Source organism: Hyla sarda, chromosome 5 (genome assembly GCF_029499605.1).
Source record: "Hyla sarda isolate aHylSar1 chromosome 5, aHylSar1.hap1, whole genome shotgun sequence".
Classification (NCBI taxonomy): Eukaryota; Metazoa; Chordata; class Amphibia; order Anura; family Hylidae; genus Hyla; species Hyla sarda.
Window position 1 is genome coordinate 76,146,153 of NC_079193.1, and position 17,502 is coordinate 76,163,654.

The 17,502-nt window shown below is 38.5% G+C and overlaps 1 protein-coding gene across 1 annotated transcript in view; it reads right to left on the reverse strand.

The window, feature by feature from the left end:
* Nucleotides 1-477: 477 nt before the first annotated feature.
* The window catches only part of ITGB8 (integrin subunit beta 8), a 153,199-nt gene continuing 136,174 nt past the window's right edge, over nt 478-17,502 (reverse strand). The window contains exons 13-14 of the mRNA XM_056519730.1: nt 7,162-7,325; nt 478-6,470 (exon numbers count right to left, since the gene is read on the reverse strand). Of these exons, the coding sequence (XP_056375705.1) occupies nt 6,375-6,470; nt 7,162-7,325 (260 nt within the window). The 3' untranslated portion in view covers nt 478-6,374. The remainder of the gene's footprint in view (nt 6,471-7,161; nt 7,326-17,502) is intronic.

The following is a 17,502-nucleotide window of genomic DNA, read 5'->3' on the forward strand; positions in this document are numbered from 1 at the left end:
CAATCAAGTGCCATAAATCTTGTGCATTAAAAGCGGTTTCCAGCTCCATAATGATTTTTTTTACAAACTGCTAACAATACATGTAGCATAAATTACCGTAAGTAGTGATACCTTACCACTTCCATCATTTCCGCACCAACGCTTCCTATGACCTCCACCTTTCGTTGGTTACCTGACTCTAGGTCTGCTGCAGCCAATCATCACTGAGGTCACCACAGGGACCACTGACTGACTGCAGTGGTCACATCCTAAAAGGGCAACGGGGTGTTAGAGGTTGGTAAGGTGAATTTTACTCCTTTTGTTATTTTATAGCAGCTGTTGGAGTATCCCTTTAAAGGAAACCTCATTTTATATAGGAATGTGTGACTTAATCAAAGCTGATAGGCTGATATCCTTAGTCATGTTTCAAAGCTTTTAAATAAAGTAGGACATTAAACCTTCATGGTGGCACTAGAGACAGTTTTCTTCCTTTTGGAGGAGCGCTAGTTTGCATACTTTATCACTGACAACATTGCCTGTAAGACTTCCTAAGAAGCTGGCTCTCCATAATGAGAACCATTACTATCCAACAAATTAAAAACCAAAGGAATAGTCCAGGCAAAACTATATCATGGCTTAATACATGACACAAGGTCATGAACTGCCCTGAACCAAGCATAACAGTATTGGTTTTGCCTTGAAAGCTCCTAGATTGAAAAGTAGATGTTTTTTTTTCTGTTAATATATTTTAATGTCGCTGTTTGTACTGTGATGACGACATTCAATAAATATATTATTTGGGGTATGATTATTTTCTTCTCTTAGTAAGTATGCAGAATTCTCAAGTGCTTATTTTATTATCCTTTTTGATGTTGCCTGCTTTTAAGCTAAAATACAAACAACTTATCAGAATAACATTAGGATATGTACTCTAAAAAAAAGGCACAACTTGTTTCCACAATTATTTTCCCTGAGCATCATAAATTTAACCCATAAAAACCATAAACAACCCTAATCAAACATTATAACATGTCTGTTTTTGGTTACATTCTTGGAAAACTGTGCAATAAAAATGCCATTTGGCTTAGATACTGTCATTAAGTTGCTAAGTAACATTAAATGAACTAGTATGTAAATCATTGGTTCCATATTCTCAGTGAATAATATACAAATATGCAAAGACATGTGGTCCTCTAATCATTCCTTTTAGTGACCCTGTCACATCAGTCTAGAAATTTCATCTGCTTTATTGCATTTCCCTACTTGACCCCAAATTCAATAAGTGGTTTGCAAATTGTCTCTTTACAAAACTATCAACAATTTGATTGAATTTGCTTATTAGTTTTTTTTAAGCCACTTCTCTGATGGGGACATATATAATAGCCTCATGTGCTCTGTTTTACTTCTTGCTATGCCCTCAGATAAGAGGGTTTTACTATTTGGTTGTTTTGTCCATTTTACTGAACAGTCAGATGGCGGGGGTAAAATAGGGGGTGAATACTAGGCTCAGGGAAGGGGGGAGTGATTGGAATCAAAGTATCAGAGGCTAAAAAATGAAATGGAAAACTACATTTCCTTTATGTTACAAAAAGGGTACATATTTTTTAAGGAGTGCCAACAAATTGTGCCTTCTTCTGCATACGTTAACCACTATATGTGTATTTTAGGTTATGAGTATATAACAAAAAGTTAGTCCCTTAAAAAAATGCACAGCTATAGAACATTTTGGCACACCAATAAACCACCATTATCGCTACTATTATATGTACACACTATGTTCTGTGTATAAGGACAGTGGACTAGGCCAGTGTTCCTTGAGCGCTATGACCACATGTGGCATTAGATCTGTTGTCAGCCATAGTTACCAAAGTGCACTGATAATATCCAGTGGCTACAGAGATTGTAGAGGAAAGAGAGGATGTTGAAGTGCAACTTTATACCACATCAGAAGGAGGAGTTTGTCTCCAGGTGCACAAGAGAAACTACAAGCTTAAAAAATTACTGCTGCTTAACGGAAAAGAGAGAAGGCACATAAGAATCAGATTAAAGGGGAATTCCAGCATGGGTAAAAATTAGGATAGTGCTGGGGATGTGGGAAATAAAAATAAAAAAACATACTTACCGTGCCCTGGTCCCCCACTGCAGCTCCCGTTCTTCTTCTTCCAGCTGCTAAGATAAGATCTCAGTGCAGGGACTGCCCGCTCAGCCAACTACTGGTCGAGATGGGACACTGCTATGACTTATGTTTGGCTGAGGAGGCAGGTCCTTCACTGAACTCTCCTCTCGGAAGCAGGAAGAAGACAGGAACATTAGGGAACTTGAAGAGATGAATGGGAAGCTGCAGTGGACTATGGGGGTGGGTAAGTATAGGAATAGCTTTTTTTTGGTTTCAAAACTAAGACTATATACATGTTTTGCCCATGCTGGAATAACCCTTTAATGTCATTACCATCTGCAAATTATGAAAGGAAAAGGTAGAACACAGTGGTAAAATATAATTTTTGTTATCAGGTTAACAGTTTCTCTGGTATTTGGCTCCAGGTAGAAAAGTACAGCTCTGAACTAGGGTCAGGACCATATCATTGGTACAGCAAATCAAACTTTTTAGTAACAATGTTATATCTGATATTTGTCCATGTTTGTGATGTTCTCCACCATATTACTGGCACCAAAGAAAGGGCACAATAAAACATTATGTAACACCATATAACTGATACCTGTCATCATTGAATGTACTTCAACAATAATATATGCATCTGACAATGTATATTATTGCCGTTACTCTTAAAGGGGTACTCCGGCAGAAAACTTTTTTTCTTAAATGAACTGGTGCCAGAAAGTTAAACAGATTTGTATATTACTTCTATTAGAAAATCTTAATCCTTTTGATACTTTTTAGTTCAGCTGTATGCTACAGAGGAAATTCTTTGCTTTTTGAATTTTTTGTGTCGTCCACAGTGCTCTCTGCTGACACCTCTGTCCGTGTCAGGAACTATCCAGAGCAGCATAGGTTTGCTGTGGGGATTTTCTCCTGCTCTGGACAGTTCCTGATACAGGCATCTGGTGTCAGCAGAGAGCACTGTGGACAACACAAAAAAAAAATGATTTTCTTCTGTAACAAACAGCTGCTAAAAAGTACTGAAATGATTAAGATTTTTTTTATAGAAGTAATTTACAAATCTGTTTAAATTTCTGGCAACAGTTCATTAAAAAAAAAAAGTTTTCCACCAGAGTACCCCTTTAAGGCTAGGTTCACACTGTGTATGTTTTTGGGCATTTTTCATTGTATAAAATGTGTCTGCAAAATTGCAAAACATTAATGTGCTCTATGTAAGTCTATGGGAAACAGACTTATGTTTTACATATTGTTTGCAAAGACAACTACTTTCCTATAGATGTTTAAAATTGCGTTGCAAATTGGGATTTTGCACATGCATTTTTACAAATGGAATATACCTAAGAAAGCACAGTGTGGACATAGCCTGACACAGCAACACTGGCACAATGCTCAGGATACTATGGAAATACTGAAATCCAAATATACAACCTATTAAACATATGAACATCACAATAAATGGTATGTTTTCTAGTGCAACACAGACAATTTTTTCTTATCAAGACACAATTTGCTGGATTTAACATTAAAGTTGGCAATAATGCCACCAGTTCGTCAATGTTTATTAGAATTAAATAAATGTCCACTAAGTTGCCATGTTTTGGTCCAAAATCTATGCTGATCAATTTCTAGCCATATCTGGTCAAAGCTTCTTTATCTGATACAGAATTCAAATCCCTGTTTTTACGCTGCACCCAGAATTCTTAAAGTGGGAGGAAGTTAGCATGTGGTGGTGAGGCCTCCGCAGCCCCATACATTTAGTATAGTGTATATCATAGCAAAATTTTACTAGCAATGGTGCGTCTTTTGCCAGCACAACTTTCCCTTTTCCCCAAGAATGGCGTAAAAAAGCCTTCAGCCACCACTAGGAGGTGCTAACTGCATACGGTTTTATCATAGACTTCAATGCATAAACAGTATACAGCAAGCTCCTACTATAAGCTCCCATTAGTAGTGCTAGTAGAAAGATAGACTGTTATAAGTCTTTGAAGTGCTGTATCCAACAACTCCAGTTGCTATAAAGATACAATAAGAAATTCAAAAACACAAACTTAATGTTTCTATTTAAAATAACAAACTGGTGTTTAAGAGTGAACATTCACTTTATGAAAATTCCATAAAAATGTTTCAAAAATGTTTTGATGTTCTTGATGCAGCTCACAATTGCTTCTTACAAATGTTACTGGATCTTTAGAGTAAAGTCCACATATTGTACTAATGCATTATTTGAAATAAAGGAATCAGTCAGCTCTACATCATGCTCAGAGCTCATGTGTCCGGGATGCACTGCATCTCCATTCCCCATCTGATTCACACTGCAGCTTAGAATTGCTTCATGGACACGTGAGCTCAGAACATGACATAGAGCTGACAGATCACCTTTAAAGATATTTAGTGTTCTTAAATAATCTGGTCAAGGACAACATAGATAATAAAACAGTATGACATCAAGTTATTGTATAGTTCAGTGGGTAACACATCACCATGTATAAATAACAGATGTGCCTAAAGTTGACCATAGATGCAACAAGTTTTCGTCAATATTACAAAGAATGTATTCAGTCTCTTTTATAGTAACAGGCAATTCATTCCACTTCAGACTAGCTACTGAAACTCCACACCAAATATAGCAAAATTACATTGATACTGCATTTACAGTTATTATTGTTATAAATACCTAATACTGCCACATTACAAAAACATTTGCTACTTCTATGGTCACTTTAAAGGGAGTATATTAGCAGTTTTGAGCCCTTAAAAACTGTTGCCAGCACTATGACCAGATATTTATAGAAATTGATCAGCACAGATTTTGAGGGAAGGAGTGTGATCGGACCTTGGGTTGACGTCATGACCGTTCCTGGCCATTGCTACTGCAAAATCCTGACTGCAGGCCCTTCATGTTAAGCCCCCGAGCTGTCTACATTAAACTTTTTTATCACCCCTCCTATTATATCTGTAGCTGTACTGTCCGGTTAGATGACCACTATAGCTGTCACTCAGAGATGAGAGGAGCACATAACATAAACATTTTGTCTTCTTGGCACTTGCCGTGGCATTGGCTAGGCCCAGTTTCATCATCATGTAGGTTGCATGATCGTAACCCAAGATATGATCAAACTTCTCTCACTGCCCTCTACATAGCGCTGTTAACAGTTTTGAGGCATGACAACTGCTGACAGACCCTTTTAGATTGATGTAAAAGGTGGTGGTACACTTGTAGTAAACAATTATGCAGACTCTATTCAAAATAACTATTATGGTAATTTTTTTTGTCACTTAGGGCACCTCACCTTTTATATTGTTATAGTTCTACAGTTGTTAATATAGAATGGTATCAGACATTATAAATGTTTTTAAAGTGACGTTTGTACCAACAATCATCTATGTTACAATCTATAAGATTCTCAAACTGCCTTGTGTTACTTTTTGTTTGATGGACTGTTCCAAATGTAATTTTACTGTACCTCCAATTTTATATTTAAACTTTAAAAAAATTAGTTTTAACTTTTATACATGAAAATGTATATATATATATATATATATATATATATATATATATACTTCATTAATGGCCTATTTTGCATTTCAGAGTTAAACTCACAATTACAGTACTTTCTTACATAGTCACAACTGAATTAATCAAAACCACCTACATGTTTCCCTTGCAGCAGTTTAAGCACTCCGAAATGTTTATTTTTCATGCCTACAGAGGTAGCAGAGCTGAACCTATCATTTAACTGTTGCTGTTGCGTGTCAACAAAATATCTACAGCATATCAATGTTTTGTACCAAATGACAAACTCAGCTCAAATACATCTGTGTTAAAAAAGGCTACACATCTCTCTGTGGAGTGCACATAAAATCTAGCTAAAGTGTTATCAGTGCTTTGTAAAAACATACAAAAAAATTAAAACAATAAAGTGCTACATTCAAACTTTGTACCGTACAGTAGTAATGCACATGAATCTATTAGAGCAGCTAAATAATAACTCTATGTAGTTATGTCAGTTCCCAAATCTGTACAAAATGAAAAAAAATCAGGATGTATTAAAAATTGATCACTTGCAGAATGCCACAAAGCCATGTTATCTTTAGTGCTCTTCTAAAAAATGATGGCATTCGTAGTAATGGCTTATGGGTTGGCATGCGCTGAATAAACAGGCCCTGCCCATTTATGTGACATTAATTTAATTCTTTAAAAAAATCTATAAAAATGTCTATAGAAAAAGGCATGAAAGTCAATGGAAGCCAACCACACAGGGTTGGAAGAAGGTCCCTAAAACTTGTACTTGAATGCGATATTAATGTCTTCCGGTTTTTCCCGAGTATATGTTACTGTCTTCGAGTACACACTGTGCAAGCTGCTTTTATCCTGTAAGGAAGAAAAGATAATATGAAAATAGCCTAAGAATCTATTTCACATGTTGTTTTTAGACTACATCGCTGACAGGATAGTGGAAAACATTAATTCTATCATATACGTGAGGAGAGGGGTAAATCAGCTCACCAATTGTACGTCCAGTCCACAGCACGGCAGGTGTGCGCAACACCAACAGTAGATAAAGGAGAAGGATAAGCCAGCGTGGAGATGGCAGAAAGGTCCCTTTATTGCATAAAATCCAAAACACAGGTACAGGAATGCATAATGATGCGTTTCAGGCGTAAACCGCCCTTAGTCATACTAAGGGCGGTTTACGCCTGAAACGTGTCATTATGCATTCCTGTACCTGTGTTTTGGATTTTATGCAATAAAGGGACCTTTCTGCCTTCTACACGCTGGCTTATCCTTCTCCTTTATCTATCATATACCATGACTAGCATGGGCCCATTGACTTTACTGGACTGAATGTAGTCTACTAGTGACTATGTTTGGTCTAATACTTCATTTTGTGGGAATCAAAACATAGTTCCACATAAAAACAGAAGTACACATTTTAGAAACAGACCAAACATAAATTTAGTCTAATACGTTAATGGGCTACCTGTGGTATAGGTCAAAATACTATTTTGCTGGTATCTTGATGCATACAGGTGAAGTAGAGACTTTATTTGTGGAACCTTACTTTTATTGATGTTGGCACCCTGTAGTCAGATGAAGAGGTCCTCCTGTTGTTGCTGCATTGTAAAATACTAACTCTAATTATAAGTATAGAAAGAAACCCAATTAAGAAGGTTGCAGTAAAGATGATAAAAAATATCTTCAAGATCCAAGGGTCTGAGAAGCATTCTGAAAAAGAGGAAAGGAGACAAAGGACTGTTAACAATGAAAGCTCAAAGACCCACTTCTTTAAAGTCCAAAGTCCAGCAATGTTTTCCCTCCAGTTTTACATGGAGAGATGCTTCACACTGGCCACCACTAAAGGCAGGTATATCTAGTAAATGGTTTTCTTCATGGTGGGCCATTTATATGGATACACCTTAATAAAATGGGAATGGTTGGTGATATTAACTTCCTGTTTGTGGCACATTGGTAAATGTGAGGGGGGAAACTTTTCAAGATGGGTGGTGACCATGGCGGCCATTTTGAAACGGCCATTTTGAATCCAACTTTTGTTTTTTCAATAGGAAGAGGGTCATGTGACGTCAAACTTATTGGGAATTTCACAAGAAAAACAATGATGTGCTTGGTTTTAATGTAACTTTATTCTTTCATGAGTTATTTACAAGTTTCTGACCACTTATAAAATGTGTTCAATGTGCTGCCCATTGTGTTGGATTGTCAATGCAACCCTCTTCTCCCACTCTTCACACACTGATAGCAACACCGCAGGAGAAACGCTAGCACAGGCTTCCAGTATCCATAGTTTCAGGTGCTGCACATCTCGTATCTTCACAGCATAGACAATTGCCTTCAGATGACCCCAAAGATAAAAGTCTAAGGGGGTTAGATCGGGAGACCTTGGGGGCCATTCAACTGGCCCACGACGACCAATCCACTTTCCAGGAAACTGTTCATCTAGGAATGTTCTGACCTGACACCCATAATGTGGTGGTCACCATCTTGCTGGAAAAACTCAGGGAACGTGCCAGCTTCAGTGCATAAAAAGGGAAACACATCATCATGTAACTATTTCACATATCCAGTGGCCTTGAAGTTTCCATTGATAAGAATGGGCCCACTATCTTTGTACCCCATATACTACACCATACCATCAATTTTTGTGTTCCAACAGTCTTGGTGGGATCTATCCAATGTGGGTTAGTGTCAGACCAATAGTGGTGGTTTTGTTTGTTAACTTCACCATTCACATAAAAGTTTGACTCATCACTGAACAAAATTTTCTGCGTAAACTGAGGGTCCTGTTCCAATTTTTGTTTTGCCCATTCTGCAGCACCTGAAACTATGGATACGGGAAGCTTGTGCTAGTATTTCTCCTGCAGTGTTGCTATCAGTGTGTGAAGAGTGGGAGAAGAGGGTTGCATTGACAATCCAACACAATGGGCAGCACATTGAACACATTTTATAAGTGGTCAGAAACTTGTAAATAACTCATGAAAGAATAAAGTTACATTAAAACCAAGCACATCATTGTTTTTCTTGTGAAATTCCCAATACGTATGATGTATCACATGACCCTCTTCCTATTGAAAAAAATAAAGTTGGATTCAAAATGGCCGACTTTAAAATGGCCTCCATGGTCACCACCCATCTTGAAAAGTTTCCCCCCTCACTTATACTAATGTGCCAAAAACAGGAAGTTAATATCACCAACCATTCCCATTTTATTAAGGTGTATCCATATAAATGGCCCACCCTGTACAATACAACTGTCGGCAACCAATGGCTTAGATTTTATCAGTCAGACCAGGAGAGAGCCCTAAAAGGCAAATTTATTGAGTGGAAGGAAGAAGTAAGTCACCTGAGTCTACAATGTTTTGATGGGAGGACATGACCAGATGAAATGCCAGTAATTGGCACCTTGAGGGTCGCATCTAGGACAGGCTGTGGATGTCAACCATTTCATTTTAAATAAATGTATTGGGAACTGATATGTCTGACGCATTATGTTCAGTTCAGTTACTCTGTTGTTAATTCATGGGGATACTTTCATGTGTTAGTTTAATAGGTCCGTTAACCCATTCACACCGCAGAATTTTCTGGGCGTAATTTTTGTCAGAAAATTCGAGTCGCAGACATTGCTGTCTATTGGGATGGCAATTTCCACGCGTCCTAGTGCTGACTGATTTCAATCTCCGGCTGGAATTTTTCTGACTGAAGATTATCAGTGTGAACCCTGCCTTACCGATTAGGTGATTATAATAAACTGAGACCAGACCTCTGGGACCTTGAGATCGGTGTATATTACAATCAGTGCAAATTGAGATATGGAAATCTAGTCTTATGGGAATTGTGCTTGTGAAGTGTGAGTTTAAAATATCTAAGAAAGAAGGTTCTGGGCATATTATATTTTTGATGCAGATTATTAAAGAATAGCAAGGCATTATCTAACAAGAGGTCATGAGTTAATAATAATAATACTTATCTAACCACTTATCTAACCATATCACCAGTATTAACTCCAACAGAAACATTAATGTCCTGGTACAGGGGATCTTGTCTCAATTGCATGGCAGGGGCCTCAATCGTCAATGCAAAGAGTAAAGGCGAAAGAGGACAACCTTGCCGTGTACCTCTGTGAAGACAGAATTTAGAAGACAGCTTGCTAATAATTAAGAGAGAACCTGTGGGAGTTTTATATAAGATTTGAATCCAAGACTGAAAGACTGGACTAAAACCTAGAACAAGCTCCTAGAAAGCTTCTAGATATTGTATTTAACAACATGAATATTAAAATAGGTTTAAATGTTCTTCTTCATGGAAACAGCACATCATAGCACAGGTCAACAAAATATATCTATGTTAACACATTCCTCAAGAGAACTGGAAACTTTCAAATGTAGAAGACATGATAGCTACATGACCTTGACGCTTCACTCCAAGGAATGTTGAAAAATATAATTACATTGCGCAATAAGAACTTGTTATATTAGAAAATACATGGAAATAAAACATAGCTATAACATCGCCACATCAAACCTGATACAAGGACATAAACATCAGAAAGTATTCTTAACTATGAAGTAACTATAAAATATGTGCCTGTATAAGCCTAAACAGTCATATGTATTTGCCAATGCCTGCAACTATTTTGATAAATGTCTGGCTAATGATCGCCTATGGGCATATGAGAAGTATAATTGAGAGAATGTCTAAGTGTATAAGTCAAATCTTGGTGTGAATATAACCTAACCAGTCTCCAGTTGTAAGGCAACTGGATGCAGAAGGAGCTTTCCACCAATGCTTTGTCTGCAATATGGTAAAAGACAGGATAGAAATCATCCACAGACATGGAAGGCATCAAGAGGAAATTAGGATCTAATAGGATTTAAGAGGGGCAGGCCCCTTAGCAAATCCAGCGGCGCTGTTGCTGCCCTTGCACCTGGCGCATAAATAAATTTTTGAGACTTTCAGAGTGACAAGTTGGCCCGGAAGGTGCAAGTGAGGATGGTACGCCCCCAGAATGCCCTCTCCATGCTAAGCTGAGTCTACTTCCAGCCTCCTTTATCTCCTCTCTCCCTCTTGTAATGAGTGGCATACATGCCCCAAATATCGCAAATAAGTAACATTTCAACATCTGCACTGCTGGTGCGGATTAATATATGACACTCTGTCATTTGTGCAAGATTTCTTGCTTAAAGTACCTCTAATTATCTTGTTATATTTTATATTCCTCCCAGTTCACTACCCCCTTCATGATAAACCACCCCTTGCCTTTATTTTTTATTATTTGTTAGTTTTCTACCTTGATATTGTTCTGTATTTTCTGCTCAGTCAGATTCACAGACTAGGAAGTGGCGTTACAAGCAGGCATTATCTGAAGCCATACAGGGGAGAACCTTCTCCCTCACTCTGCTGCACAGAACAATTAAGTGTGTGAGATGAGCTATGATTGGCTAAGGCTGCATCCCCCCCCTCAGCACTCCAGACTGCATTTCCTGATTTTGGAATTCTGCCAGGATAGCAGGAGTCAAAGTATGTGCAAGAGATAGGAGGAAATGTGCACTGGACAAGTAGGGAGACACCTAGTGGCAGCTTTTTTTAACACAAATAAAACAGAAAACTTCATTTTTTTTAAACAAAGTAAATTAGAAAGGATTTTTTTTTTATTTATTTACCATAAGGAGGGCAATAGCAAAAATTAGTTTTAATGAGAGTGTCCATTTAAGGAGCAAGTAGAAAATCCTGTACACTTTGATACAGTCCTATGACACTCTCTCCTAGGACTGTATCCACCTTTTCCAGCCCACCGGAGCACCTGAAAGGTGAACTAATTTATGTAGGCTAAAGTCAGCAACCGCCGAGCCGAGAAGTTCATGAAGAATTGAATCACTATAACTTCGATCATCTCTAACTTTTAACATACAGCAACACAGAAGGGGCTTCTGACATCTTGAAAAATGTTCCTATTTGTTCTGTGGTGTAGTATGATCATATGCTCTTTCTGTTATACGTTTTGTAAACAAATGCTATCAGTCAGCAAAATATCCTAAAGTCACATTAACAATGAAGGTAACAAAATGCAGACAGATATCCATTTACTGTCCTTACCTACATAACACTCTTTTGGATAATTTTTACAGTATTTTTTGTGCTGATGAGTTATATTTGCACTTTTTTGTAATATACAAAACTTGCATAAATACATACTATATGTGTAGAGGTAACATTAATACTGGTTATGGGAAGTTTCTCAGCCGTATACAGCAGGTTCTGCAGGCCTTTCACTAGGTAGTCTGATTAATCTTAATGACTCCCACAAGAACTAATCTCTCAGAGATCCTCAAAGACTGCAAGTCATCAGTCATCAACTTGTAAGATTATAATGACTTCTCCTAATTCCCCTGACTTCCTAAACACAATACAATGATGTTAATAAACTGAAGGAGGATCAGTCTGTGCCTGATACAACCAGACCTTTTGATAACCTTAACATATTTGGAGAAATGACATATTATGCGGTGGTAAGTCTACAAATTACTAGACTTTCAGTTTATCAGACAGCATGACCTTGCCATTGGCGATGACCTTCTAAAACTTTGAAGTGTGTACAGGGGTCTGGAATTCATCGAGACAAAATCATTTCTTAAGCTACACAACTATCTGGTTGTTATAGACTAGGTAAACACAGCTTGCTCCATTTGCTCCCTGTCAGGGGCAATGTCAGAATAACTGACTAACTCCCAACGTGTATGAATTTATGGATAAGATCACTAATGCCCAGAATGAGAAGGTCTTGAAACTTGTACACATATGGAAATGAACGTGTTTAAACCTTTCAGGTTCAGAAATGTGTTAAGGGGTTACTGGTTGCACCATGAAGGTAACAAAAAACACATACTTACCTACCTTAGTCCCCCTAGGGCTCCCACTGTGATGTCATCCTGTTCCCCTGCAGGACCAGCTACTTCCTACTTGAGCTCTTCTCTGCAGTGACGGTCTGCTCAGCCAATCACTGACTGCAGTGGCTTCCTGCCTCTCTCAGTGAGTTGGATGTCACTGCAGGGAAGAGCTTGTCTTGGAAGTATGAAGTAGCTGGAGCTGCAAAGGACATCACAGTGGAGGACCAAGGTAGATGAGGAATTTTTGTAAACTTTTCTTATTGCTGCGGCATTTCAATAAATAAAAATTGGCCTCTTAAATCAGTTTCTCGATGTGAAAAACTATATATGTATATATACATCATATAAAGTTTTTCAGCATCCAGAAACTGATTTAAGAGGCCAATTTTTATTTATTGGAATGCCACAACTTAACTGATAATACTTTATAACTTTGCTCTTACCCTGAACTATGTTGACATAGAATAGATAGTTGGAACAGAATATGGATCTGAACCCCGTCCATATCAATGTATACACATATAAAAAAAAGAAACGCTACTCAGGCCAGCTAGAATGTAAGAATCAATGTGGATGGTGCTTAAAAAACCACATCATGACAAGCCTGACCAATGTCAGAACACATGAGGACGTAGCAGTAATACAGCTGCAGGCTTTGTGTTGTAGCCTTAAAGGTGTTCATACACTATCAATAGCTATTGTGCAAAGGCTCGTGCAGCTGACAGCTATACCTCCCCATCCCCAATACACATGGATGCTCTGCTAGGCAGAGCACAAATTGTAAGTGTTGACAAATAGGAGAGGAGCTTTGGCTGCAGATTATCTCTTAGGAGAACAAAATTGAAATTCATGTCCAATCCATCTTTTTCTTGACATAATCTGTTGGGGGAGAGTCAGGAAGCCTTCATAAACATTAGATAGTTGGCTGGTCAAAGCACAATGCCGGTCTGGACAACTTTTGCCTAAAGTAGATATGGGCCTCAATAATAATAATAATAATAATAATAAAAAAAGGAGTCTTCCTCATCGTGTCTGTTATTTCATGTGCTTTGTGTTATGTATGTGGGCTTTGTTTGGATCCTCCATTGCACATTACATCATAATTTATGCAAAGTACTGTTGTGTAATATGCGGCAGTAGTCTTTCTGTCCAAATGACATACACCATACAAGCTAATGTAGACCCTTGGACACTAGTTAGTGTAGTTTTTCGGACACTGGTATCTGCCATGCAACAGAATTTGGGATTTTTGCCCCTCTAAAAAACAAACAAACAAACAAAAAAAAAAAATAGAATTGACAATCCAAATTTGAACTTCCCTAGCTATAAATGTATAAATTTACAATTATAAATTTACAATTTTAAATGTACCTGGGGGTGGAGCGGAGGGAGGGGTTAGAATAGTTAATAGGAATAGGCTTCATAGGAAAATAAAACTTACACCATTGAATCCCATTAACCCCAATAACATAAAGGATGGAAATGTAAAGTGTATGTTCACAAATGCCAGAAGCCTAGCAAATAAAATGGGGGAGCTTGAGGCCTTGATTCTGGAGGAACATATTGATATAGTTGGGGTCACTGAGACAAGGCTGGACTCCTCGCATGACTGGGCTGTTAATCTGCAGGGGTTTACATTGTTTCGCAAAGATAGAATGAACAGAAAAGGTGGTGGAGTCTGTCTGTATGTAAGAAGTGGTATGAAAGTCAGTGTGAACGATGCCATAGTGTGTGATGATTCTGAGGAGGTGGAATCACTGTGGGTAGAATTACAAAAGCAGGGAAATACTGAAAAAATAATATTTGGGGTAATCTACAGACCCCCTAATATCACTGAAGAGATAGAAGTTCGGCTTCATAAACAAATAGAGAGGGCCGCCCGGGCAGGTACAGTGGTAATAATGGGAGATTTTAACTATCCAGATATAGATTGGGGTCCGGGGTTGGCTAAAACTACAAAGGGGCGTCAATTCCTAAATTTATTGCAGGATAATTTTATGGGCCAGTTTGTGGAGGACCCAACAAGAAGTGATGCCTTGTTGGATCTGATCATTTCCAACAACGCAGAGCTGATTGGTAATGTAACTGTGCGGGAAAACCTTGGTAATAGCGACCACAATATAGTTACTTTTGACTTAAAATGTAGAAAACAAAGACAGGCGGGGAAAGCAAAAACGTATAACTTTAAAAAGGCGAATTTCCCTGGGCTGAGAGCTGCACTACGGGACATAGACTGGGGGGAGGTGTTGTCAAATACTGATACAGAAGGTAAATGGGACATCTTTAAATCAACTCTAAATAACTATACAGCTAAATATATACCAAAGGGGAACAAATATAAACGATTAAAACTAAATCCTACATGGCTGACAAATGAGGTTAAAAGAGCAATAAACAACAAAAAAATAGCCTTCAAAAAATACAAATCTGATGGGTCAGCGATAACATTTAAACAGTACAAGGAGCTTAATAAAATCTGTAAAAATTTAATAAAAACAGCAAAAATTCAAAACGAGAGACAGGTGGCCAAAGAAAGCAAAACTAATCCTAAATATTTTTTTAGATATATAAATGCAAAAAAACCAAGGACAGAGCATGTAGGACCCCTTAATAATGATAATGGGGAGGTTGTCACGGGCTATCAAGAGAAAGCGGAGCTACTGAATGGGTTCTTTAGTTCTGTATACACTATGGAAGAAGGAGCTGACATTGGCCAGGTCAGTGCTGGTAACACATCATGTAATGTACTGAACTGGCTTAATGTAGAGATGGTACAAGGTAAGTTAAGTGATATAAATGTAAGCAAATCCCCAGGGCCGGATGGACTACACCCAAGAGTTCTTAGAGAGGTAAGTTCAGTAATATCTGTACCCCTGTTGATGATATTTAGAGATTCTCTGGTGTCTGGTATTGTGCCAAGGGACTGGCGCAAGGCGAATGTGGTGCCAATCTTCAAAAAGGGCTCTAGGTCTTCCCCAGGAAACTATAGACCGGTAAGTTTAACGTGCATTGTGGGTAAATTGTTTGAAGGACTTATAAGGGATTACATACAGGAATACATAGGGGATAATTGTATTATAAGTGATAGTCAGCATGGGTTTACTAAGGATAGAAGTTGTCAAACCAATCTAATTTGCTTTTATGAAGAGGTGAGTAGAAGCCTTGACAGAGGAATGGCTGTGTATATAGAGGGGGGCTCTGTATATAGAGGAATGGCTGTGGATATAGTGTTTCTGGAGTTTGCTAAAGCATTTGATACTGTCCCTCATAGACGTCTGACAGGTAAGTTAAGGTCTTTGGGTTTGGAAATTTTAGTTTGTAACTGGATTGAACACTGGCTCATGGATCGTACCCAGAGAGTGGTGGTCAATGATTCGTACTCTGATTGGTCCCCGGTTATTAGTGGTGTACCCCAAGGTTCAGTACTGGGCCCGCTGTTGTTTAATTTATTTATCAATGATATAGAGGATAGTATTAACAGCTCTGTTTCTATCTTTGCAGATGACACCAAGCTTTGTAGCACGGTACAGTCTATAGAGGATGTGCATAAGTTACAAGATGACTTGGATAGACTAAGTGTCTGGGCATCCACTTGGCAAATGAGGTTCAATGTGGATAAATGTAAAGTTATGCATCTGGGTACTAATAACATGCATGCATCGTATGTCTTAGGGGGGATTAAACTGGCAGAGTCACTGGTAGAGAAGGATCTGGGTGTACTTGTAGATCACAGACTACAGAATAGCATGCATTGTCAGGCTGCTGCTTCCAAAGCCGGCAGGATATTGTCATGTATGAAAAGAGGCATGGACTCGAGGGACAGGGACATAATACTCCCCCTTTATAAAGCATTGGTACGGCCTCACCTGGAATATGCTGTTCAGTTTTGGTCGCCTGTTCATAAAAGGGACACTGCGGAGCTGGAAAGGGTGCAGAGACGCGCGACTAAACTAATATGGGGCATGGAACATCTTAGCTATGAGGAGCGATTAAAGGAATTACAATTGTTTAGTCTTGAGAAGAGACGTTTAAGGGGGGATATGATAAACGTATATAAGTATATTAATGGCCCATACAAAAAATATGGAGAAAAACTGTTCCAGGTTAAACCCCCCCAAAGGACGAGGGGGCACTCCCTCCGTCTGGAGAAGAAAAGGTTTAGTCTCAAGGGGCGACACGCCTTCTTTACCATGAGAACTGTGAATTTATGGAACGGTCTACCTCAGGAACTGGTCACAGCAGGAACAATTAACAGCTTTAAAACAGGATTAGATACATTCCTGGAACAAAATAACATTAATGCTTATGAAGAAATATAAAATCCCATCCCTTCCCCAATATCGCGCCACACCCCTACCCCTTAATTCCCTGGTTGAACTTGATGGACATATGTCTTTTTTCGACCGTACTAACTATGTAACTATGTAGGCGGCCAGCCAAACAAGTACTATACATTGCTACTGCGCTGCAATGACCAATAAATGTCAACCCATAAAATAGACACTATCTTTTCTTACATGTGCTCATATGATAGCAGGAGTGTTCATATGAAAACCTCTAATTTATTGTGTTTAAGCTAATGTGGCCCACACTTCCTGTGACTTTTCTGTTCACTGCCTATTGTTAGGCTCAGTCCTTCTCTAGTAAAGGAGAAACAAAGACTGAACATAGGAGTGCTATGAGCAGGAAAGAGTCTGGACTGTGTGAATGCAAGGTAAATCTGTCTTTCTCCTCCAGAGGGCGTACGCTGTGCCTGAAAGCTAAAGCTGCTCATATAATGTAACCCCTGCCTTGCTGCAACACTTTTTTCTTTTCTGCTCATATAACACCTTGCTAAGTCAGTGCATCAATAACCCTCCATCCCAACCCCACCACATGATATCTATAGCAGTGCACTAAAAATCCCCCCAGCATAGTGGCAGCCTGTTCATTCTAGTGCACTTGTTCTAGCATTATGTCCCCTTTTTCTAGCACTATGTTATGGCATGACAGAAAGAGAAAGT